Here is a 25,358-nt window from a genome sequence, read left to right on the forward strand (position 1 = left end):
AGAAAATTGCTAGTTAGAGACAATTTAAGCAGTCATTTGAACCTACGTGTGTTGCAGTTGTGCAGAGAGAACAACATTTTTTTCATTTGTTTGCCACCAAATTCTACACACCTCACTCAGCCACTTGATATCAGTGTTTTCAGACCTTTGAAAATTGCATAACGACACATTCTTGACAACTAGAAAAAAACTCCCTCTGGCAGACGCTGCACCACAGTTCCAAAAGATGAATTTCCACATCTCCTTTATAAGCTTATGGGTCATCTAGCTGAAACACTCCCAGCCAATTTGAAGTATGGTTTCAGAAAAGCAGGAATATTTCCATTTGGGTCAGAAAATGTGTTTGCTCTAATTCCTGAGGCGAAGTCATATGCTGAAGTGTCACCTAATATTAGTCAGTGCTTTGTTGATTACCTGGAAGAGAAAAGACATGCTGCTACAAATTCTAGGGGTGGTGAAAATTCTACAGATGGTATTGCCCGTATCCCAAGAAAGAAAAAGTTGCCTGTTGAAGCGGGGAAAAGTGTGTCGTATGAAGAAGTTCAGCTAGCCCGTCAAAAGAATTCCCAACCAACAACTCAGCAACGACAGAAGAGGAAAAAAATACAGACAGAAGAAGTTGTTTCCAGTGCTGACAGTGATTCTTAAGAGAGTTGTGTTCTTTTAAATCATGAGAACGATGTATGCAGCGATTCATCTGTTGGAAGCCAGCATATTTCAACCAGCATTGAAAACATGACTGTTTACGACTATGTTGTGTTAAGTTATATGAATATAATGTATCCAGAAGTGGTGACGCGCGTTGGCACAAATGGCGCTGAAGTGAGAGCAATGTGCAAGTCTAAAAACAAATGGAAGTGAGAGCAATGTGCAAGTCTAAAAACAAATGGAAGTGGCCTGAAAGAAAAGATGAACTCTGGTATGATATGGACGATATTTTAGAAGTTATAAGAAAACCAAAGCAAATATCTGCCCGTGGAATTGTTGTTGTTCCAGATCTTTCATGTTCCATCTAATGAGTAATAACATTGTTGCATTTTGCAATTTTTTTATTCGTAATGTAGGGGAGAGTGTTGTACCTTTGGACAGTTGTACCTCTGGACAATTTCATTTTAGCCTAAATGAGAGGGAATTTTAACTTTTTCTCCCTACTCATGTGTAGTAGTACTATTGACAACCTTTTAGTTGGAGGGAAACTTTTATAAGACAATGAAACCTGCTGCTATTTGAAGAACTTTGTTTTACACCATTAAAAGTAAGTTTTTTAGTCAGTCTTTGTTTATTTTTGGTAAATTTATTTTTCTTACTAATACTTATAACTAGATACCATTACAATATCTGAAAAGTGCTCTTTTCAGCAATACAATGAATTTAGCTGTTTTCTAACCTCAATCTTGGTTAAGATGCCATTTTATTTAATTAGTGCATGTTTTGTACCTCTGGACATTGCTGATGTTGTACCTCAGGACAGTGTCCAGAGGTACAACAACTCAGCATAAATATTAATTAGGCTGTAATAAAATTAATAAGAGGCATTTAGCTTAAAACATAACAAATCATTTTATATAGCCTATCAAGTGTTTGTTCTTTAAAAATAACATACAACCTAAGGCCATATATAGTGATTTTACATGGATTAAAAAAAAATATAAAAACAAATAATGTAAAAATGGATATTGAAGAATCGCTGTGTTAATTTTAATTATTGCCACTTAGTACTAATACCTAAATTTTGTAGCAGTAAACCCATAAGTTTTTATTATTTTTGCAGCCAAAATATCAAATTATGGCATGAAAATAAGGTAGGTACAATAAAGCAAAACACAATTTTTTTCATAACATTCAGATTATCTTAAGAGTTATTTGCAACAATGTAAATTAAAATTAAGTGTTAATAGTAATGCAATGCCTGAAGAAACAGTCTAACCTTTGAAGTTACTGGGATACACTCACTGAATGAAAATATTTTTGGCGATGAAGAGTATTTACCCCCTAATGTTACGGATAGACCATATGAAATCACTGAAGATGCAAGTTCTGCTGTGCAGCCAGGACCTTCAACAGTGGGAACTTCAAGAGCAGCTAATGGCAATCAAGTTGTGGAAGCTGGACAATCCAGAATATCTCCATATGTGATCAGACCATTTCCTAAGGCTTTGCCACGCAAGAAAACAGGTGGATGGAAAAAAGGAAAATCTGTGATCATGACAGACACGCCAGAAAAACTGGCAGTTGAAGAAGAAAAATCCAAAACAAAGAACAAGAATAAAACAAACAAACAACAAGAAAAGAAGGCAGAAGTCATACCCATAAAAAAAAAGTGAAAAGAAAATTGGCTTATTCAAGTTCGGAAGATGACTTCGGCGTAACTGAACAAGATACAGATTCAGAGAATGAAACATTCAAAAGTCTACTGCAAGACACAGTAAGAGAAGAAGAAATTAAAGAAGAAAGGTCATTAGAAGAGAACACAGTGAAAGCAGGAGACTGTCTTAGTTAGATTAATGGGAAAGAAAAAGATTTTTTATTGTGGCTGAAATAAGTAATGTCGTTAACAATTCAGAATATCAAGTGAAATATCTAAAGAGAGTAGAGAAAACTAATAAGTGATATAGAGAAAAAAACTCCCCCAACCTATTGCAGTTGGAGGTTCTGAAAGACAAATTTCACTCTTGTCATTCAGTGTTGATTTTAGTTCACTTAATGTACATTAAGTTAGTAAGATATTGTTTAATATTTTGACCTACTAATTGCCTAACATGTGATCTTTGTAAAGATTCCTTACTTTTTTAACTTAACTTACCTGTTAATACCATTAGATTACTTTAAGTAAAATTAGGTTATTCATTTAAAGTTTTTATTTAGGGAATACTAATTGAAAATGCTATGTCCAAAGGTACAATACAAATGTCCAAAGGTACATGTATATAATGTACCTTTGGACACATTGCACCTTTTTTTGATTGTCTTAGAAAAAAATAAAATTTTAAGAGATAAGTTTTGGGGAAAATAATGTTTTAACCTATGAAAACCAACAAATATTGTACTGTAATCAGAATTAAAGTATTGTAAAAACACTTGTAGAAAAAATGTTTTTTCTGAAAATTGTCCATAGGTACAACACTCTCCCCTACATTTTATGTAATAATATAAAGTAGAGCTGTTCTTCTTTGCACCAATTTGGTAAATGTATGCAATTCTAATGGAAAAGTGTCCCTGGTGCAATGTTGGCCCACTTTCAGTGTTACAGGGCAAATAAATTTAAGTTTACAAAATTAAAGCATATGATTGGCACAAGGTAGACATTTAATTCCTACTACAGTTATTGAAAACAGTGTAGATTATGTACAGTTTATGTCACCATAAAGCTGAAAAATGGCATAAATTAGTTTTCATGAAAAAAAAAAAAAAACAAGTTTCTTTGTTGGTATTTTATTGGTTCCTTCAAAAAACAAAACTTTCTGCCAAGTTATTAGAGATATTTCAGCTTAGGTGCTACGGCACTTATCTAACCTGCATGATCTGATTGTCAAATTTACTTTTTAAAATAAAAGCCAAGTAAACAATTGTGGCTTGTGTCAGGGCAATAAAGTTGAAATACAGTGGGAATTACAAAGAAGATTGTTAAGAGGTCCAGGGGTACAGATATTATAGGCCTTTGAAATGGGTTAATTAACAGACAGAAATAATGCCAAATGCAGGCCCAAATTATAAAATTAATGTAAAAACTTAAAACTGGTGTTCTTATATTTTTATACAGTTTAATAGCAGCATAATATCAAATACACTAGAGACTAATACCGGACAGCTCTATACTAACAACACAGGCGAGTGTGTGAAAAATAACCTAGAGGAGAGAGTGTGAAAAATAACCTAGCGGCAAGAGGTGTAACTAAAAACATATTTTATATATATAGTGTCAAACATTATTAATTTAATTTTTAAAAAATTTAAGAACTGGAGGTTTATATCTCTCATAAATCTGTACTATGATTAAAAAAAGGTTTTTCCAAGAGAAAAGAAAGTTATTTTTGTTGCCATAATGTTGGTACCATATGTATTTAACAGATACATTGTTCATACTGGGCATACCGTTTGCCATCTATCGGACTGACGTGACAACAACGCAAGGTTTTCACACAAATTTCTTGGAGCTGTCCGGTATTAGTCTCTAGTGAATTTGATAATATGGCTTAAAATAGTATACTGGAAACACGTCACTATCAAATGTTATCCATTACACAGGTTTCAATTGTTTTGTGATATTTGTTTCAGATGGAGATTGGAGTGATAGCGAACCTAAATTACTTTTGGACAAGTATGCAACCTACTTAGATAAGGTGGGTCCCATGAAAAGATTTTGCACCAAAAAAAACATGAGGCAACAAATATCAGAAGATATTCACAATATACTAGGTTTAAAAAGAACTGAAACCCAATGTGAAAACAGGTATAAAATTATCATGAGGCGAAAAAAGACATCAATAAAGAAAAACTCAACTTCTGGAAGTAGCCGCCAAATTGTTGCTTTCGAACCTGAAATTAGGGCCATAGCAGCACTCGATGATTCGTTAGAGCCAGAAGTGCTAAAGGGCGTTGACCGACTTGTAATTAATCAGAAAAGCACACCCTCCCCTCCATCCACACAGACATATCACAGCATTTCATCACCATCTACATCATCCACACAATCACCATTTCTCATCCCAAAAAAAGAGAAAGTCTCCAAAAAAACAAATGACATCAAACAAATTTTACTTGAACTTCACAACTTAAAAGAGGCAGCAAGAGAGCGGAGGCACCAAGAAAAACTTAATCTATTAAGAGAGCTATTCAAAAAATAATTGCGGCTAAGCTTGTGTTTCCAGTTTGTACCATAATTGTTTGTTTACTTTTTTTTTTTACAAGTTTCGTCAGTGGGCTGTAGATTTTGTGGAATATCTTCTTAATTTTATTAATACTGTTACTGTTAGTTGATTCATTACCTTCAGTATTTTTTACTACTGTATAAAGTTTAGGCCTGTTTTAAGAATATTTTTTTTAGCAGTCATTTATTACTATTTCCCTATTACACTTTAGTTTTAGTGTATTGTACTTGAGATACAACTATGGTAAATAAATTAACACTAATAATGTACATATTTCCTTCAGATTTTTGTGATAATGTACAGTATGTAAGCATAACCATTCATAATAATATAATACCATAAATAATACAAGAAATCACAAATGAGAAAACAGTGTGTTTAATTCACAAAATTATATGCTAAAGTGTAAAACTGGTATAAGAAAAAATTTTCTTTTTTACATTATTCCTACACATTCCCTTGCATTTTAAAATGTATGTCCTGTGCATGTTGATTTAAGTTAAACTGGCCTTAGTTGCATTTCCATAATCCATTCAGACTATAGCAAATATTTAATAAAGCAAATGTAGAAAAAAACATTATTTGTTACATAATGCAATGACTGAATAAAGTTGCTCACTTCTTTACATTATATACAATTTTAAAGCAGCACAGATTAAAAATATGTCATGATGTCCTAATTAGGTACTTTAAATTTATTAGCAGTGTAAGGCACTTGGATCTTGAAAAATTAATAACTTTATTTTTTCAGGCAATCATTGTAGTTTTGCAGTAGTTACTAGTGAATGTGATACTGTATTATGATAATGATTTATCTTGCATATTATTCCCCTAATGGCATGTCAAAGTTAATTTGTGCACATTATGGTGATGTACCCCCACTTGGTTTTTTAATAAAAAAATTGTTCTAATCATTTTTTATATCTTTAAGCAAATAACATATAACATTTAACACCAGTGTTATTTATTTAGTGTCAGTAAGGTTTTAATTGCAGGGACTGGGAAAGCTTCACCGTAGTCTCAGAATGATAATTTGAACACGCGGTTACGGGATGAATATGCAAGTGAACATTTTTTTCTAAGTGTATTGCAGTCACTAGTAACAACTGCAAAACAAACATCATTACATGCAAAAATGAAAACATAAAATTTTCAAGTTTCAATAGCCTTACACTTCCTTATTTCTCTATACTATACAAAATGATACTACTAAAGTATGCTCAAATGAACAGAGAACTTATGGTGTTTCAATCAGGAAGGAAAAGGACAAAATAAAAAGGGTACAAAACAACATTATTGACATATATTAGAGTAGCTGATGTATCACAAAAAACAAATTACTCTCCAAGGTTCTGAAAACTGTCTCTTATTCTATTCCGTTTCACTTCGCCTGCTGTTTTCAGTTGTGCTTCTCCCTTTACATCCTCTAAGAACACATTATCATGCTCAACAGTTTCTGTATCACTTTCATTCCATAGGTCATTCCCTCGAATGCACAAATTGTGCAGGACAGTACAAGCTTTGTTGCCCTGTCTACAGTCCAAACATCCACACTCATCAACTGGCAAAACCTCTGCTTCAGAATTCCAAATGTATTTTTTATGGTTACGCGGCAACCTGAATGGGTTCTGTTAAATACCTTCTCAGCTTCAGTCAGGTTACCATAATCTCTATACGGCGTAACCAGCCATTCACGCAGAGGATATGCTGCATCACCTAACAGATGCCACTCACTCTCACAAAGTGATGGGAGCTCACTGGAGACAAAGGAGAGTTGAAAAACCCTGCTGTCATGCACCTTGCTTGGGGGTCCAACAAACACCTCTACAAATTCTTTCTTAGCACTGCATATTCCTTGCAATGTTATAGATGGAAGGTCATGCCTGTTCACATAAGTTGATTTTATTTTTTTTGCTGGTGTTCTTATAGGGATAAAAGTGCCATCTATGCACCCCAACACTCCAGGGAAACCTGAAACCTACACAACATAATTGCTCAATCCACTTCATGTCAACAAAACTTTCAGCATCTCATCACAACCCAAGCAGCGAGGATATATTTTTTTAACATTTTATGAATACAACATTGAAATTTCAATGTTTTATCAAATAATTATTTATAAAAGTTTAACAATAATGTTTCATCATATTTTAAGAACATTACATTATAGTGAAACACTTCTGTAATACTTTTTTTAATACTACAAATATATTGCAAAAATTAATTCAGCAAGCATATTTTACAAATAAGCTGATATGCTCTACATTTTTCTTTTCATATGATAGCAAAATACGCTTGCCTTCAGATTTCCAGTCAACCTTTTCAAACCGATACAGGTAAGTGGGCTTTACATCGCAACAGTGAAGTCATTAATGATAGTTCAATCAAATGTATTATTAAAATGCAATTATTCATTAATAAAACTACATTTAAAGAAATTGTTTGATTTTACATTCAGGGTTTCATCAGTGTTTGTTTTACCCAAGTTAGAACTGTATTTGATATAGGGAAAATTTCAAACACACACACATATATATTAAAGATTATTTCCAAAATCTTTTTCCTCGTAATCATAACTATGTATTTCAAAAGGTTCCTTGCATTAATGTAATCACCTAATTCATTTTTTAAATTGAGGGGTGAACACATTCATAGGTGCCCCATTTTTAATACATAACCATTTATGAACAATCTGTACAATAATGAAAATATTGCCCATGGAGAGTGAAAATCATCCTAATATAGGGCAATTACGCTGTGATACAGTCATGTTGCTACATATGCTTTACACATTCCAACCATAACAATAGGCATATTTTGGAGACTGAATCGTTCAGAAGTTGTTGATCAGAATTTGCAAAGGATATTTGCATTAATACTTTATGAAAATGCAGTATAGTGTACGAAATAGCTTCAACAAACAGATACACACTTATTATAAGAATATTTTAAAACTTATCACAAAATATTATGCCATATTCTTTCCAGACAACTGTATTCACCCGTCTTGTGCCCAAGTGCCATCTGTTTTGCTTCCAGATTAAATACAACAGGAAATTACATTTGGGGTAATGTGTGGTGAACAAACTCATTAAGCACCCTCTTGCCTTGGTTCCCAGAAACATGTTCAAAAACACCACTGTAAACCGCCAAAATATGCCTATTGTGCATTTATATATGTACATCTGGGTTAGCATACCTCTAGGAAATCTTCAGCAGCTTTGACTTTCTCCTCTTGAGTTCTTGAAAACTTGATTACTGTAGGAGCTATATGGACCAAAAAATCCATTACTCTGTCACAATTTCTGTGTATTGTTGACTCTCCGACTCCAAACCTGCTGGCGACATCTCTGAGGGAGGACTTGTTCCCAGCAAACCTACAAATTACATTATTTTATACATCCGTGTAAGAACTGCATAGGCCTATGTGAATTATTAGGCAATATTCTGAATGCCTAGTATAAAATTACAGCATAAGTTGTAGGTCTGCATTAATGCTCATGAGAACAGATCAGTAAGTAAAACACTTCACAGCAGTCAAACTTTGCCCCTAACAACTCTGTAACAATGGTAATAAGATGATATTCAAAAATAAAAGATCAAATATTTACGTCATGACGCTTCCTCCCCTCCCAAGCCGGCACAAAGCGGCATTAGAGTTTTACTCACGGGCCGGGGCGGACGTGTGATCCCACGGGGAGACTTCAACTTTTTGTGCTTCTGATTCGTCATTCTGGTAACTATTATAATTCACTAAAACCTTTTTCCTCCTTTCTCTCCCCGCGTGCCCCCGTACCCTTTTCCGGTGCAGGGCTTATCCCGGCCACTTTAATTTTTGCTCGTCGCGAAACAAAGGTTTGCGACGCAGTCATCTTACGATCCGGGCCGACTCCCACGAACAGAACTTCAATTCGTCGAGCATACGCCTGCCGGCTGCAATCTTAAAGACTTTGCCATTTAATATTATCTTCGTGGTCTCGCAACTCACACAGGTGAGCCCGGGCACGAATCTATCTACAGCTTATCACGGGAGTGGCCGTTAATCCACCCAAACTCTTCGTCGACCCACAAATCAATGTAGGGACCTTGTTTGCAAGTGCTGCAACGTAACATCCATGTAATACGTAATTAATTATCAGTGCGAGTGTATGTAGTGCCAAAGTGTTTTTTTTGTCCAGTGTAATTGTGTAACTTGTACCTCCATCCACACTATGTGAGATGCGAAATTAAAAAACCAGCACCTAAATACAGTTTCTTTATTTCGCAAACATCTCCTGAACAATTAGGAAACAGTCCTCTATACTGTTTAGGGCCAGTGCTTATTAGAAGTAGGGACTCCCTCCCATCATAAACAGCCGTCGATCCTAGTGGAACACGCAGGGGCAAAAACCCATGGTCATCTCGGTTAATCCTCAAACTAACCTGGCGCCCGCCGGAGATTTCCTTTAGAGCCACTGAAACCACTAGGACTGCCCCAGGTCTTGATCTCGAGACCGCGAGTGAATGAAACTTCATTACCTACTTTTTTCTGCATACCGTATATGTTTAGTGATGTTAAATCAGTAACAGAAAATTATTGCATTAAAGATGTATATTTTAATTTATGAGAGGTAATTTTATAGGAAATTAGTATACTTGTACAGTAGCCAGGATTCTTAAAGTGCAGTAAAATCCAGATGAAAGGGTGTAGTTGCTAAAATATTTTTAACAGGGACAAAATCTTACAAAAGACGTAGTTCAAAATCGTTAGCTAAAATAAACTGCTGAAATGTTATACATAATTTATGCAATATTTGTGAAGCTTTTTCTTGTCAATTTAGTGTATTTCTGAGGATTGCATTACCACTGTAAATATAATAATATTATAGGCATACTGTATACTTTTTTTTTATATATTCTTGCAGGATTATATATGATGTGTTGCTGAAGAATTTCAATGTTTACTGCTATAACTGTTAAATCTATGTTATGTTTCTCAAGTGAACACAATCTCTGAAATGCTTAGAACTGCACACACCCTCGTGTTAACCTGGGCCAGTATCATGAATGAACCTTTATCAAAACAAATAAAATTCATTTGTGATTATATTGATGTTATTAATATTAAGATTCAATACTCATGAACACAATATAGTGAAAAAACTATTTACGAAACGTTTGAAGTACTAATTATTCTCATGTATGCTAGAAAATATTCATAAGTACCCTAATGACAATTTTACATTATTTCAAACTTAAGTACTGTAATAAGTGATTCAAAGACTAAACTGGACTAGTTAACACCGGCAGCACTGGACCATTGGTACTTCCAGCACAACAAATTTGAAACAACAAAATGGAAATACAAACAACTAATAATCTCGTGTCAAGTTGCAGTTCAAGAAAAAAATAAATTGGTTGTCTGTAAAGTCGGTTTACGGACGATAGTTTAACGTGACGTCATAAAAAAACATTGATGAAATGATTTATCCAGAAGAAAATTAAATATCATATTCGGCCTGAGACTGAGCCGTAATAGGTTTTTGCAACAAAACCATTTAGGCATTAAAAATATTATATTCATTGAGGAAGAAATTTTTTTAAATTTTTTCTATCTTTTGTAAAATAAAATCTACCTCTACATACTTTTATGAATAAAATTGAATCATTTTTATTGAATTATCACTATTTTGTATGGATACAAAGAAGGAGTGAAATGATATCTACAATTTAATTAATAAATTTACTTTTATTTGTATTCATTAATTCAAATATATTTATTACTTTAGAAGTGTCGTGCGTGCCGCATTTATTTTTAAAAGTACAAAAAAAAATTTCAGCCGCTGGGATTTCATCCATCAATCAATCGATTGGTAGTCAGCGTTGCTAACCGCACAGTCACGAGGCCATATTGTAAACAATTGTTTCAGATGTTATAAATTAACCAGCTGCCCGACCCGGCTTCGCACGGCTATACTAATGGAAAAAAATTAAGCCACATCTCCCATTTACAGTAATGGTAAATTAAAAAAAAATTCTGTGAAAATTTATTACAATGCTGTATAATGTACCGGAGAGAAAATGAATAGCATCGATGGTTTCCCGACTCGTGCACGCAACGTACAACTGATGTACCAGTACTTCGCTACGGCAGTCTACAGGCAGATCACTCTTGCACCGCTCATTATACATGCCCCTCCTTGTGGGTACGCCACTGCCGCGCGATGCCCGTTGCCATGGAGACGCAGAAGGCATGAACAATGCAAAATCCTGCTCTCATGCAGACAAAGTACCCACTGTTGCCTGGTTTTAACCACCCATGGGATCTAATTTTTGGAAAATGTCATCCTGCGGTACATAAGGAACATTACTGTGAAGTTTCAAGTCTGTAAAATATATATACTTGAAAAAAAAGGACAATTTTTGATATTTAAAGTACCCGCAAAATTTCAACGGTGATGAGAACTGCACTAACAATGAAATAGTTGTTGCCATAGAGAAGAATGAAGCATCAACAAAGCCACAGCCATTGCCATGGTGATTTCCTACCAAAAACTGGAAATTTTGATATATTACGGCCCCAAAACTCCCCTTGGGATCGGATTTCTGCAGAATCCGTTCTTAGTGAGCGTCTACATCACAAAACGAGTAACTATGCTAAATTTCAAGTCAATCGGGTGTATAGTTTTAGAGATCTCGTGATGAGTGAGTCCGTGAGTGGTATTTCGCTTATTTTTATATATATATATATACATACACACACACAAGTCCTTGTCAGAATTGTAACGGGAGAGGAAAATTACTGAAGGTCCGAAAAATGAAAATTAATTAAAAATACTAAAAATAATTCTAGTAAAAGAAAAAAAATTAAACACAGAGAGAGGAAAAAAACAATAGTTTAAGTTTGTGATTTAAAGTGATAAAAAGTATTTAAATACCAATTGAACTCTTATGAGGGTACTGATTGCTTCGTTGTTAATATCATACGGGTGTTTTTTACTTGTATGGGAAAATTAAGAATGATAAGGAATCTAGTGCGTGGCAACAATGTTAATAGGCAATAGGAAATAAACTTCTAGCACCTGCGGCATTGTCAACACACACTTCGTACGTGTACTGCATGTTGTATCTAACCCCCTACAACACATTTGATTCTAAATTGGACTTTTAGTAAGGATCCATAATGTTATTGATAATATAATATAGCCTATAGCCTTCGTCGATAAATGTACTATCCAACACTGAAATAATTTTTCAAATTGGACCAGTGGTTCCTGAGATTAGCGCATTCAAACAAACAAACAAACTCTTCAGCTTTATAATATTAGTATAGATAATATTCCACGCACAAAATTTTTTTGAATTTCTTTTAACTAGCATATTCTCAGTTGGACTCGAAATATTTACACACTCATGGACTCATTAACTATAATACGGTGTGTGATTTAGTTGATCAAATAATAACTCATGACAAATAATTACCAATGTCAAACTAAAACGTGAAAATTATCATACCAGCAATAAATATTTAGTTACACAGCTAAAACAATACTCATACAACACTGTTTAAAAATATTGATTTACACTAGTAATTAAAATAATACGTACTTGTAAGAATGCCATTTCCTTGCGAATGTACTCCTGTGGCGTGGTGCACAACAATAACCTCGAGTACGCCGCAACGTGCCGGCCGAGTTCTCTGTACCGTCCACAACATACCAGAGAGATGCCACGCATGCGTAAACAGGACACATCCGTAGTGGGACAATTTTTCGTGCGTGCAGCCAGCGTTCATCGATTTATTAGACGACACGTCAAAAATTCATCCAATCTCTAAATATCATGAATGGCTCAATTATATTCAACTTGAAATACCTAGCTTAAGCTCGACTAATCAAAATGAATTAAATCTAAAATGATGTGTTTTAAAAAAAAAATACTAAATAGTTTAAACATAATTGAAATAAATAATTCTGATTTAAGTTAACACAAAGATAACAAATTGTGGCTATGCAGTTTTTAGTAGCCGTTTAAGAAAATATAAATAATTTTTGGCAGTATTATTTTCAAAGGAAATGGCATTAAGAAACAAAACTGAATTCATTGTGCTTTCAATTTACAGAGAAAATGATTTGTCAGGGAGTCAGGTTATATATATATATGTGTGTGTGTATATATATGTATATATATACATATATGTGTATATATGTGTGTGTGTGTATATATAAATATATGAGACGCCTAGTTTCAAACATGGCGAAGACCATTTGTTTCAACATTTAAAGATATATACATGGATGGAATCATTGTCTTCAGGGCTATAAACCTACGATACATGTCAGTTGCAGAACCGGTCAATCGTGTGCTAAAAGTATTGGGGAAAATGAGGTTAGTTTCAAAATCGGCCATATCCCAATGTGTTTATTTACAAAGGCGGCCAAGTCCTTGTGAAGTCCATTCCAGCCAATCACAAAGCCGAAACGAGTCACATGTTAGTTTGTATTCAATATGGCTGATGTGCATTCGTTTATGTTGCATGCGAGACAGTTAATTTGAAAATATTGTTGGAAATAAGACTTAATTGAAGTGCATAAATATTTTAAAGCATGCCTATAATGTCTGATCACATTAAGGAAACTGACAAACGCCACTCAAGGAAGTGCCAGCGAGATCCGTCATCATGGAAGAGAACACGAGAGAAGCAGTTAAGGTAATTTCATACATCAATACATTAGTCAATTTAACCCATTAAACCTCAGTGGCAAATTTATTTGCTATACCAATACCAGCTGTGTGCTTTGCTAACTATGGATTAGAATTTATTTCTCCTTGGCTTAGCCACACATTGAAACTTCTGCCTGAAGACTATCTCTTTGGTGGAGCTCAGTTCTTCACAGTCTGTGGTGCAGTGAGGTTCTTGTGAGACTGCGCATGCTTGGATATCATCATCATGGCATGGTCACCTTCAAAGTAAGTTTGTTTTTTTATCTTGTTTATAATTTTACTTTACATATTACTCAAATAAACAGAAAAGTATACATTTTTGTTAGGTGCGCTTAAACTGGCAGTTTTTATATATTCAATCACTGTTGCAGCTTCTCAAATATTTGTGGCAACTAAAGTTGCCACTGGAAAGTAAGAGGTTTATATTCATTTCAATGTTACAATATTAGTTATTCTGTAAGTTCAACGTTTATAAGGGTTTTTTTTACTTTCAAATTGATTTTTATTATTCCAAGAACTTGTGCAAAGTTATAAAATATTATAATATATTATTTTCATCATCATTGATGTAATACAAATTGTGTACACATCAATGTTTGCAGGTTCGTCAGAGGAAGAGATGGTCAAGGACTGCTTCTTCATGAAATTTTGGCAGCTCAGAAGATGATGGGGAAATTCCTGAGAGTGTAACTGTTTCTCCACCTGACGAAGGACCTGGCGCTGACAGCGACGAAGATTCTGATAAATCCGATGGAGAAGCACAGGGTAATTTGGACAAATTACCGAGTCGTGTCTTGAGAAGCCAGGTATTAGTAAGATACTCTAACACTGCAGACAAAAATGTTTTTGACTTTGGTGTTGATAATTGTTCACCAAGTACGTCAACAGAGAGGCGTACTGCAACAATGGGGGTTTCACCAGCACTTCTGCAGGTTTGCTTCATAGTAATTAACAGCGTATTATTGAAGTGACTTCTGTTGTATGCTTATGCCAATAGCTACTTCGACAATACACGTCTGTAATTTGCAGGCAGAACCATAAGACGCATACGACATGTACACGCATCAGTCGTTGAAAGAAACTGGAGTGAAACTCTTTACGCAAAAAAATTGTGGCCCTGAATCATCATCCCAGCTCCAAAATTATCCTTGGCTTGTTCGATGAAACGTGTCATCACCAAAATTATCCTTGGCTTGTTCGATGAAACGTGTCATTCTAAATGTGTACTCGTTCTCGACAGAACTTGTTTATTGTGTGCTAAATGTACGAACTTCAACAATATTTTTGCAGATTTACAAAGTAATAAAAAATGGATATTTTACGCTTCACCGAAATATACTTAGTTATTTGAAGATACTTAAATCGTCACATGAATGTGTTCCTGCACACACACACAAAACTAACCACGTGGTCTAATAATAAACGATCGGAATGGCAATTAACACATCGACTACTTGTTAAGTTTGATGGCAATGGTGAGGATGTTTTGCAGTGGGGTTTTAGTAGCACTAGCATTGCCTTAGACTACTGATATGTGAAATAACATAAAGTCGCGACAGTAACAAGAAATGACACACCACAAACTACACTGTAGCGAAAAAAATATACTAATATACTGTAGATTCGTTTGAGGACGGGAGTAGGAGACTTATTCAGAGTTATTGATTATATTTTGCTTTCTTGGGGTTAGAATATTTTATAAATTGGTTATTTCTGCAATTAGAACCTATTCGTATTCGTCATTTTTTTTCAAGGTTCTAAGTCAATACGCATAACATAAAATGAAAACGATTCTAAAACTAAAGGCAACTAACTACATCCCATTCGGAATTACTATTTTTACATTTCAATATTATTATTATTTTGTTTAAATTTCCACCTGACACACTATAACTTATATAAATCTTATAACGTTTCGAAACTCAAATCATGACGTCAAACAAATACACGTACACAATCGAATTGGCTTCAGTCTCATGATGCCGTAAACTCCACATCCTGAGGCCATTGCAAGGAACATATCAAATTTTAAGTTGCGATGTTATGCTCTACCGGTAAAATACGAACATTAATCTTCACAACATGTTATAAAGTAATGTCCTGGATGGCTATTGCATCGTTTCTCCGTGTTGTCGTTCTCAGTAAAATACCCTTATATTCTAGAAAGATTTTAGTGGTCATCACATAAGCAAGAAGAATTTTTACGTGGGCCGTTTATCAAAACAGTTCTATATATCTTCTCTGCTTACTGATAAGCACTACTGTACACAATTTTAAAGCAGGTGCTTTGGTCCAAGATCAAAAATGTTAACACTTTCAAGCCCAGCTATCATGTTATTGTTTTGACCTGACATCCCAGCAATTTCTTTTTATTTTCATTAAAATTCTAAAATTTTATTTTGACAAAGAATTGAAATATCTTTACAGCTATCAAATCTTTGAGACCATATACTTCATGGAAAAAAAAAAAAAGGAATTTATCTTGTATTTTGATAGTAGAATATTTTTTTTATTTTGAAGAAGTGCTTTTTTATGTATTATAGAAAACTCAGACATTATGTAAGAATAAAATAAATTATTTATATCAATGTATTTACATATTTTTCTTATAAATATGAATAAACAGTTATTTTATTGTAAAAAATTAAATCTTACATAAATATTTTACATTTGACCTTTTTTTTACACTGTAAGAAAATTATATTATTAGATATCAAATGCTTTAGAATTGATACTTTCTAAAATTAAAATAAAATAATTGCCTAGCGAATTGCAAACACTGTTTAGATCAAGTATAATAATTTCAAAAAAAATTATTTTACATGTATCATAAATCTGTACACTGTAAAAATATATTTACATAACTATAATATACTCTAGAACCATTTTGTTCTCAATATAAAACCTTATCAGTTACTACTTGTAGGGTAACGAACACTAGGTAATTTGAGTGTATCACACTCACACCAAAAAAATTATTTTACATGTAATTTTCTACACTGTAAAAAACACCTATTTATATAGTGGAATAAAAATCTCAAACTCTGATACTATTAATAAAAAAATCAATTACTGCTTGGAGGGTTATAAATATTGTTTACAGCCAAACACACTTCGTAAATGATGATAATAAAACACATGCAATGATCCAACATCTCTTTGCGTGCCCTCTGAATTTCACGCTTTCAAAAAGACATGTATTTTTTTATTTCACATAATTTTCCTTTTTCTGAACAGACTTTACAAATCCGTGTCGGCTGATATTTTTTTTTCTGTAGGAGGAATTTTGTCAGGGAAGTGCCTTCCTGTAAGCCTGTTTGTGTTCGAAGCACTGCCCACATCTTCATTTTCATTTTCTGCTCCACCTTTTTTGACCAATTACTCTCCCAACTCTTGCATGAATGTTGCAAGATGACAGCGCTTTTTGTTGTCTGCTCTTCGTGTCTCCTTGAACAAGATGAAAGCATTCACAATAGACATTACAAAGAGGTGGAAGAACAATTTTTTCCACCACATTAGCTGTTTTCGCTTGAATGGGTAATGCTATTAGCTGATCATTATGTTTTTGTATGAAAAACCTTACACATGTAGATCTAACCACGAGGAACACTTAAAGTTGGTTTGCAATTATTTATTTTTTTACCTGTTTTTTGACATGGCAACTTAAGTTGCCAATGTACTGTAACATAGTCGAAAATGGATAAAGTTTATCATTACAATATAAAATGTATGTTTTACTACATATTTAAATTCCAAAATAGTAAATAATTTTTACAAAATTTTTATTGATTTATATATATTTATGACTGAATAATTACTTGAACTATCAAAACATGTATGTACAACATTTTCATATAATGAACAGAATTTGTGCAAAGTTTTTTCAGCTTGATTGTTCTGAAATTTACATTGTATGGAATGCTTTGAAACACTCATTAGGGTGAAGTGGAGCATCACATTCCTTGCACACATAGCTTGTCCTGTTAGTGCAAACCTTGCAGCGCCTGTATTTCGAAAAACCTTTTGTGATAATATGATCAATACGGTCGGTGCAGATTTATTCAAGAACTGATGAGAATGCCAAAGATGGACGAACTCGTGGAGAAACTGCAGGTTTGCCATGTGTTTTCAAGAGGTTAGTTGCACACTGATGACGAAATTCCAGTAATGACAAGTCGTAGCCTAGTCTTCGGTATAGCAACCAGCCCTGGACACAACATACATCTACAGTCCATGCAAAGAATGGCCACCACCACTTTTTTGATCTGATACCACATCGGTATGTAGAAACAAATTGATCACAAAGGTCCACACCACCCATGTTGGCATTATATTTGGCAATTGGTCCTGGAACTTCAACATTTACAGTTTTCTTTTCAGCGCGAGAATAGCGGGATGACTTTTTCGTAAGCTCAACTTCGTCACAGTTTGTAAGAACAGTTACAGCATTATTGTCATTCCACCTTACTGCACGGAGGTCATTACATGATGACACTGCCATGTGTTCTCGTTTGTTTTTTCGGAATGCTTTCTTGTCTGGTAGCTATATTACAGCTGCGCACCTATTCTCTCTCAGTGTCCCTATAGTCCCAATGCCATTAGATTTGAGTTTTCTTAGAAGCTCAATAGAGGTGAAAAAATTGTCAAAGTACAGCCTGATTCCCTTTTTGAATTTCAAATGATCTACAAGACCCATGACAACATTTGTTACCTTGCCCATAACCTGTGGTCGGAAATCGAGTAGATGTACCGCAGTATGGTTCAACGTGGAAAATATAGCCAGAGGGATCAGCAGCTACCCACAGCTTGAAGCCAAATCTAATAGGCTTTCCTCGAATAAATTATTTAGCACTGTGACGTACAAAATATGGAATCATACTCTCATCTATGCTAACTGAATCACCGACAGAAATTTGTTTGAAGACAGAATACAAGGCGACAAGATGGTCAACAGAGGATTGGTTACGCTGAAGCGGTGAGAGGAGCCGCCATGACTCAAGGTAGTAAACGAGGCGGGAGTTAACCATCCTCTCCATGGTCTTGCAGATGCAACTGGTAAGGGAAATGGAGCGTTAGTTAGACGCCTCGCCTTTATCTTTCCCTGGTTTTAAAATGGGCACCAAAAGTGATTTACCCCAGTTGGAGGGGAAAGTCCCAGAAAACCAGATGCGGTTATATAGTCCTAAGAGAGAAGTTTTCCCTTCCCCTGAGAGATTACTTAACATCGCGTAGTGTACGCCGTCTGGGCCGGACGATGACTGCTTGAAGTGTGACAATGACTTCTCCAGTTCGGTTAAGTGTGAATGGTAGGTTGTAATCTTCTCCTCGGGAGGGACCAAAGTTAACCACAGTACCCTGGCGAAGAGCTTTAAGCATTTGAAATGCAGGGGTGTACCGTGCGCTACTCGAAACTGCGGCAAAAGCATGGCCGAGCTGATTAGCGGCGTCCATTTCATCCTGTACTAGGGTACCATTGATTCGGAGATAGGGAACATGGGTGTTACAATTGCGTCCATACAACTTCCCAATAGTGGCCCATATTTGTTGGCTGGAGGAATACACAGCAAGCTGCGAGATATATTCCTGCCAGGAGTTTCGACGGCTCTCTCGGATGGTACGTCGGGCTCAGGCCCTACAGATGCGTAATACTTCCAGGTGTTGTGTTGGTCGAGCCGTAAACCGTCGGAGTGCAAGTCGCCGGGCATGAATGGCATCACGACACTGGTCGTTCCACCAGGGTGTGCGACGCCGACCTGTAGGCGAAGATGTAGGAATGGACGCCTCTCCTGCTGACACCAACATGGTAGTAAACAGCTTCACAGCAATGTCTACGTCAGGGTGGAAGGTGGTGGGTACGTGGAGGTTGTCCCGAAATTTTCCCCAACCTGCCCTCTTAATCACCCATCGAGACGGAAGCTGTGGGGGCCGCCTCATCGAGGTATCCAAAAGGATCGGGTAGTGATCACTACCACAGAGGTCATCGTGGACCAACTACTCAAAATGGGTGATGAGTGCAGGGCTACAGAAAGAAAGATCTATGCAGAAAAAAGAGCCAGTGTGGGAGGTAAAGTGAGTGGCAGAACCAGTGTTTAACAGGACCAGGTTGGTACTGGTGAGGATCCTCTCGATCATTTGGCCTCAAATGTCTCTACGTGAGGAGCCCCACAGTTCATTGTGGGCGTTAAAATCGCCAACGACAACAAATGGTGGTGGTAACAGTGAGAGAAGACCCTCGAGATCCAAACGATGGAAGATGTGAGCGGGAGGTACATATAAGCAGCATACTGTTATGAAAATTCCAAGGTAGCAGCGAACTGCCACCGCTTGGAGAGTCGAATGGAGGGTAATAGCCTCGTGAAAGATGGAGTCCCGGGAAATAATACACACGCGTGGCCCACCTGCACGTGGTCCATGCGATATAACGTGTGCCCCCTTATAGAGGGGGAATCAGTGAGACAGAAGTGGGTCTCTTGCTAGCAAGTAAGCACGGGAGCACGGGAGCGCGCGAGTTTAAGAGCAGTTGCAGTTCAGTTAGATTGCAGAAGTACCCCCTGCAATTCCACTGGAGAAGACATCAAGTAAGAGGGGGAGGTGGTCGGTAATTTATTTTCCTTTCACTTTTCCCCTATGTCTGTGCAACACTGGGTTGTATACGCTCTGATCGTTGTCGTAATCCTCAAGGGTGCTGTCATCCGTAACCATCGTCGCGTCAGAGTCAGCGACAGGAGGGGCGGGATGGCGAGCGCCGAGTCGCCTCCCGTTTGCCTGCACAGGTACGGGAAGGGGTGGAGGAAGATGAATTGTGAGACTTCCCTACAGGTGTATGGATGACTTTATCAGAACATGCCTTAGCATGTGGCATTAGCTGTTTGGGAGTGGGACCACACTGTGTGCTAACTGACACGGTTTGAGTCGTCGGAGCGCGCTGAAGGGTAGGTGGAGGCAGAGGAGCATCAGTCTGGGTCACCACGTCAGCAGTCTGTGTACCCGCGTCTCTCATAGGTGGGCGGGAGGCCACAACCTTGCTATAAGGCACGGATGGCTTAGGTTGAAGTGACTGATACCTTCTCCTAGCTTCACCGAAGGAGATCTTGTCTTCAACACGCAACTTCTGGATGCCCTGTTCTTCTTGGAAGACAGGGCACTCCTTGGACCACACCGGGTGTCCCAGATGGCAGTTGGCACACCGCAGCGGTTGCGTGCATTGAGGTGAGTCAGGAGAATGCTGTGGATCAGAGCACTTCAGGCATACGGCAGGTTTCTTGCAGTTAGCAGAAGAGTGACCGTATTGTTGGTAGTTGTAGCAGCGAAGTGGAGAGGGAATAAACAGCTTAACTCGGACATTCAAATAACCAACCTTTAATGTAGCAGGGAGATCACGGATACCAAATGTAACAATCAGCATTGCGGTAGGAGTCTGGATGCCATTAACTTTCTTATGTACACGCCGCACATGGACAACATACTGGGATTGCAGTTCTTGCATGAGCGCACTCTCAGGTACATCAACGAGGTCAGGACACCATATGACGCCCTTGCACGTATTCAGGGATGTGTGGGGCTTAACCTCAACAGGGAACCGTGTGGTCGCCCCGCAGAACAGCTTCATTACCATCAGTCCACGCAACTGGGCGGCATTAGACGTTTCCAGGAGTATGTCCTTTCAGTCGTTAATCTTTCAGCGACACGGAAATAGCAGCATGGCTACTGATAAGAATAATGAGCCTACCACACTGCCAAACACTGATGATACGCCTATGAAAATACAACTTAAGGCCAAGCTTCGAAAGAAAGCATTGCTGCTTAGAAGCAAATGGTGCCAACTGCAATTTGTAAAAAAGAAATCAAAAAAATTATCTTTATGTGACTTACTTCTTCGGCTAAATGAACACGTTTCTCGGTCCCCATTTACTTTATTAAAAATGCAAATAAAGCACAAAAAACTAGTTCCTTGAAAACAATACAAAAAAATTTTCAATGTTAACTTTCTACAGGTCACCTTCACTCTATCGATAATGGATAAAAAAAAAAGGGTTTAAACTTCCAAATGAAAAAACTGGACGAAAGTGGATCAATGTCATGAATCTTGTACCTGGCATCACTCACGAGGTGACAGAAAAATTGAGAACTAAAGTGAATTCCATGTCACCGCACAAAAAAGAGCATGTACTGATGTTCGACGAAATGGCCATCAAAAAGTGGCTCACGTATAACATAAAAAACAATGAGAAAGATCTTGGGGAATTAGGGCATAGCGAATTACTCACTTCACAGTCTCTGGTGTTCATGTTAAGAGGCCTTCTGTATTCATGGAAAATGCCATTTTCTTATTATTTGTCTTCTGAGACAGTCAAATATTTTGATTCATTATTTATTATTTTAATTGATTTAGTGTTAGAATCATTAACAGATACAGGTTTGAAAATACGTGCTATAGTTTGCGATCAGGGTACTTCAAACCAAAAAGTTATCGAGTATCTTGGTGTTTGTGAAGAAAAACCTTTCTTTATGTTCAGAGATCATAAAGAAAACAAGTGACCTTTTGAACATATTGAGTTAAGTATGGAATAAGGTAATTAAAATACCAATCTTTCGAGCAATAAAGAGACTCAAGTGAATTTTTTGACATATGCTGATACCTAGCAGAGAGACCCTACACCAACTAGAAAAATGTTATTTCTTGGAGCGCTAGGGGTCTATGTGTCATGTGGGTCGCTTTACATCTAACTGGTTTTGTCTGTTTACTTGCACAGTATCAAAAATTACATGGACCTAATGGATGACAGTGCAAGCCTTTCGTATTCGTTACCTAAAAGTGAATACTTAAAGGTTCGTTAACATTATTATTCTCTTTCCTTTTAGAATTTTAAATTGGTATAATGAAATACAAAAATAAATGAATAACAATAATAGGTACTGCAATGTAAAGTGTTGAGGTTATACTAACTTCTGTTTACTAGACCTAGTACTTATTTGTTTTTATAGATCCACCACCTTTGTTTGGCGATGTTGATTCAGATACTGATAAGGATTACAACCCTGGAGAAGACAGTGAATCGACCAACGAAACATTGTCAGGTAATTTTATTTGAATACTAACCAACCTAAACAAATTCAATGAAACTTTTCTATTAATATAACTGTGGTGTAATGCAATGTGGGAAGTAACATTTGTTGTTTTACCAATCCATATTTAATAAGGTCCGCATGGCTTTTATTTGAAGAAGATCGCCAAATAACAGTACATACTTATTCTTGCTTCATCAATGTACCTACCCATTGTTATATTTTTACACTTGATTTGATAGGTGAACCTATGTATGCTGTGTCTAATCTGTTCTTTTGGGACTAAAAATAGTGTGTTTTTTTTCCCAGAAATAAGTGAAGAAGAACGTGGAACAGTGGAGGACTTTCCTGCCAACGCCATTCCTCCAGAGCCTCATCCAGGAAAAAAAACATGTAAGGAGAGTTCTCAATTGGACATATGTACAAAGAAAAAACCTAAGGAATTCTGGTCAGTCATAGGTTGATAGAAAAGAAAAAATTCACAGGAAAAAAGAAATCAAACCGTACAACCACAACTGCTGTTATAAATGTTTTGATAATATCTAAGGTAAATGCACCAGTTCTCGTCACTGCCCCAGTGCTCGTCACTTTTATTTATTTATATCGATATTAAGAAATATAATTGATATTCTACTGCCTTAACTCTATGACAATTTCTTCAGACGTTGTTGTCATGAACGCACCCAATCAATTTCGGAACACACCTATCTTTATACATTTAGGCAGGAAATATTCCAGCGAATGTGTAGTTTCTGTGCTGCAAGACAAATTACTTAATGCATTTAGGAAAGGAGGTAAGTGTATTTAAAATCATGTATATCATTTACTTAATGTTTTATTACAATTTTGTGAGTTTGGCATTCTAAGAACATGTTAATGAAAGGTTTAAAGTGTCGTTTTATAAAAATTGTCATTCAAGGTTTGTTATACTGTGGGTGACGACGACTGGGTCGCCGGTTATGAAGATTTACCAGTGTTCGTCGAAGTGACGAGCACTGGTGAATATTAAGTATTATTAACTATAACTTAATATGACAAAGTTAAATGTATTTAAAGACTACACATTGTCTAATCCAAGCAAAAATGTAATACAAGCATCAGGTCCAGTAGTCGTCACCCACGACGAGCTTTGGTTCACTACATGACGACTTCTGGAACTTGCAATTAATGACTACAACAACTGGAAGAAAGAAATTCCCATTTTCGTTCTTGCATTCTCTCTTTGAAATTTGCAATAAATAAAAGATAACCAAATATTAGGGGGAACGAAAATATATTTTTGGCCTGACAATTTAGTGAAATTAAATATTAAAATACAGCTAATATTTAAGTGTGAATGTTGGGCCAAAGTTTCATTTCTAATAGGTATTGGTCTGAAGGATTTCATGCAAACAAATAATAAATTGCTTAGTATAAAATTAACTTTTACTTAATTTTATTTCATCAAAATATGCAATAAAAAAATATGTCTTTATTTTTCAGCAAAAATGTTGAAATGAAAAATTCTTCCTTATGAAGAATCTGCTATGACAGCAGCTATTGCTGATCTTAATGCTGGCTTGAGCATAAAGAAAGCAGCTGAGAGGAATAGTGTACCAAAAAACACGCTTTCGGATAAAGTGAAAGGAAAAACTCCAGCTGGTAGGAAAATGGGTCCAAATTCTTGCCTTACAAAAGAACAAGAAAGTATGTTGGTTGAATAGGCAGTTATGGTAGGGAAGACCGGTTTTCATATTACAATAGAAGGTTTGCAGAATAGTGTTCAGCATTTGACAAAAGAAGTGAACAGGGAATTTCCATTTAAAAATGGTCGTCCAGGGCGAAAATGGCTAGTCATTTCTACGGAGAAACCCTACGCTTACTTTAAGGACACCTCAGAATTTGACTACCAGCCGTGCAGCAGTTACATAAGAAAGAGTGGCATCTTGGTTTGAAGAGGTAAGCAAATATTTGAAGGACAATGAGTTAGATGCAGTTCTGTCCAACCCAGAGAGGATCTTCAATACAGACGAGACTGTTGTGTTTCTTAACCCGAAATGCAGCAAAGTTCTTGCATGTAGAGGTGACAAAAGTGTGTACCAGAAGGTGAACTCGGACGAAAAGGAGTGCCTGAAAGTGCTGGTAACAGGTAATGCTGCTGGGAGATTATGTCCCCCGCTGGTTTGCTTTAAATATGAGTGTCTACCTCAAGACATTGTTGTATCCATGACAGCACAGTGGGGCATAGGAAAATCCCCAACAGGATGGATGACAGGGGAGGTATTTTATGAGTTTTTGGCAAATATCTTCCATCCTTGACTGGTTGAGATGAACATTCTTCTTCCTGTGCTTCTGTTTGTTGATGGGCATGCATCGCACTTAACATTGCAGACAAGTAAATTCTGTGATTAAAATGGGATTATACTTGTTGCTTTGTTACCCAATGCCACCCACATGCTTCAGCCAATGGATGTTGGGGTCTTCAGACAACTCAAGAATGGATGAAAAAAGGCAGTACATGAATGGAGATTGCAGCAAGTTTCCGATGGTAAAGACACAACTTTCAAAAAGAAGGATTTCGCGAAAATACTGGACACAGCAATCACTGATTCAGTTCGTCCTGAACATCTTCAAAATGCATTTCGCAATGTGGATTACACCCATGGGATCCATCAGCAGTTGATGCAACCAAAATTGTTGCAAAATCCTCCACTCTACCAGGAGAAATGAGTCCAACATCTG

General features: G+C 36.3%; 1 protein-coding gene across 1 annotated transcript in view; it reads right to left on the reverse strand.

Moving 5' to 3' along the window:
* Positions 1-860: 860 nt before the first annotated feature.
* LOC134527732 (putative nuclease HARBI1) overlaps positions 861-25,358 on the reverse strand; it is a 33,963-nt gene continuing 9,465 nt past the window's right edge. Inside the window, 5 exon segments of the mRNA XM_063360655.1 lie at positions 861-6,381; positions 6,384-6,846; positions 8,068-8,245; positions 8,538-8,570; positions 20,636-20,796. Of these exon segments, the coding sequence (XP_063216725.1) occupies positions 6,206-6,381; positions 6,384-6,846; positions 8,068-8,245; positions 8,538-8,570; positions 20,636-20,796 (1,011 nt within the window). The 3' untranslated portion in view covers positions 861-6,205.

Source organism: Bacillus rossius, chromosome 1, assembly GCF_032445375.1.
Source record: "Bacillus rossius redtenbacheri isolate Brsri chromosome 1, Brsri_v3, whole genome shotgun sequence".
Taxonomy (NCBI): Eukaryota; Metazoa; Arthropoda; class Insecta; order Phasmatodea; family Bacillidae; genus Bacillus; species Bacillus rossius.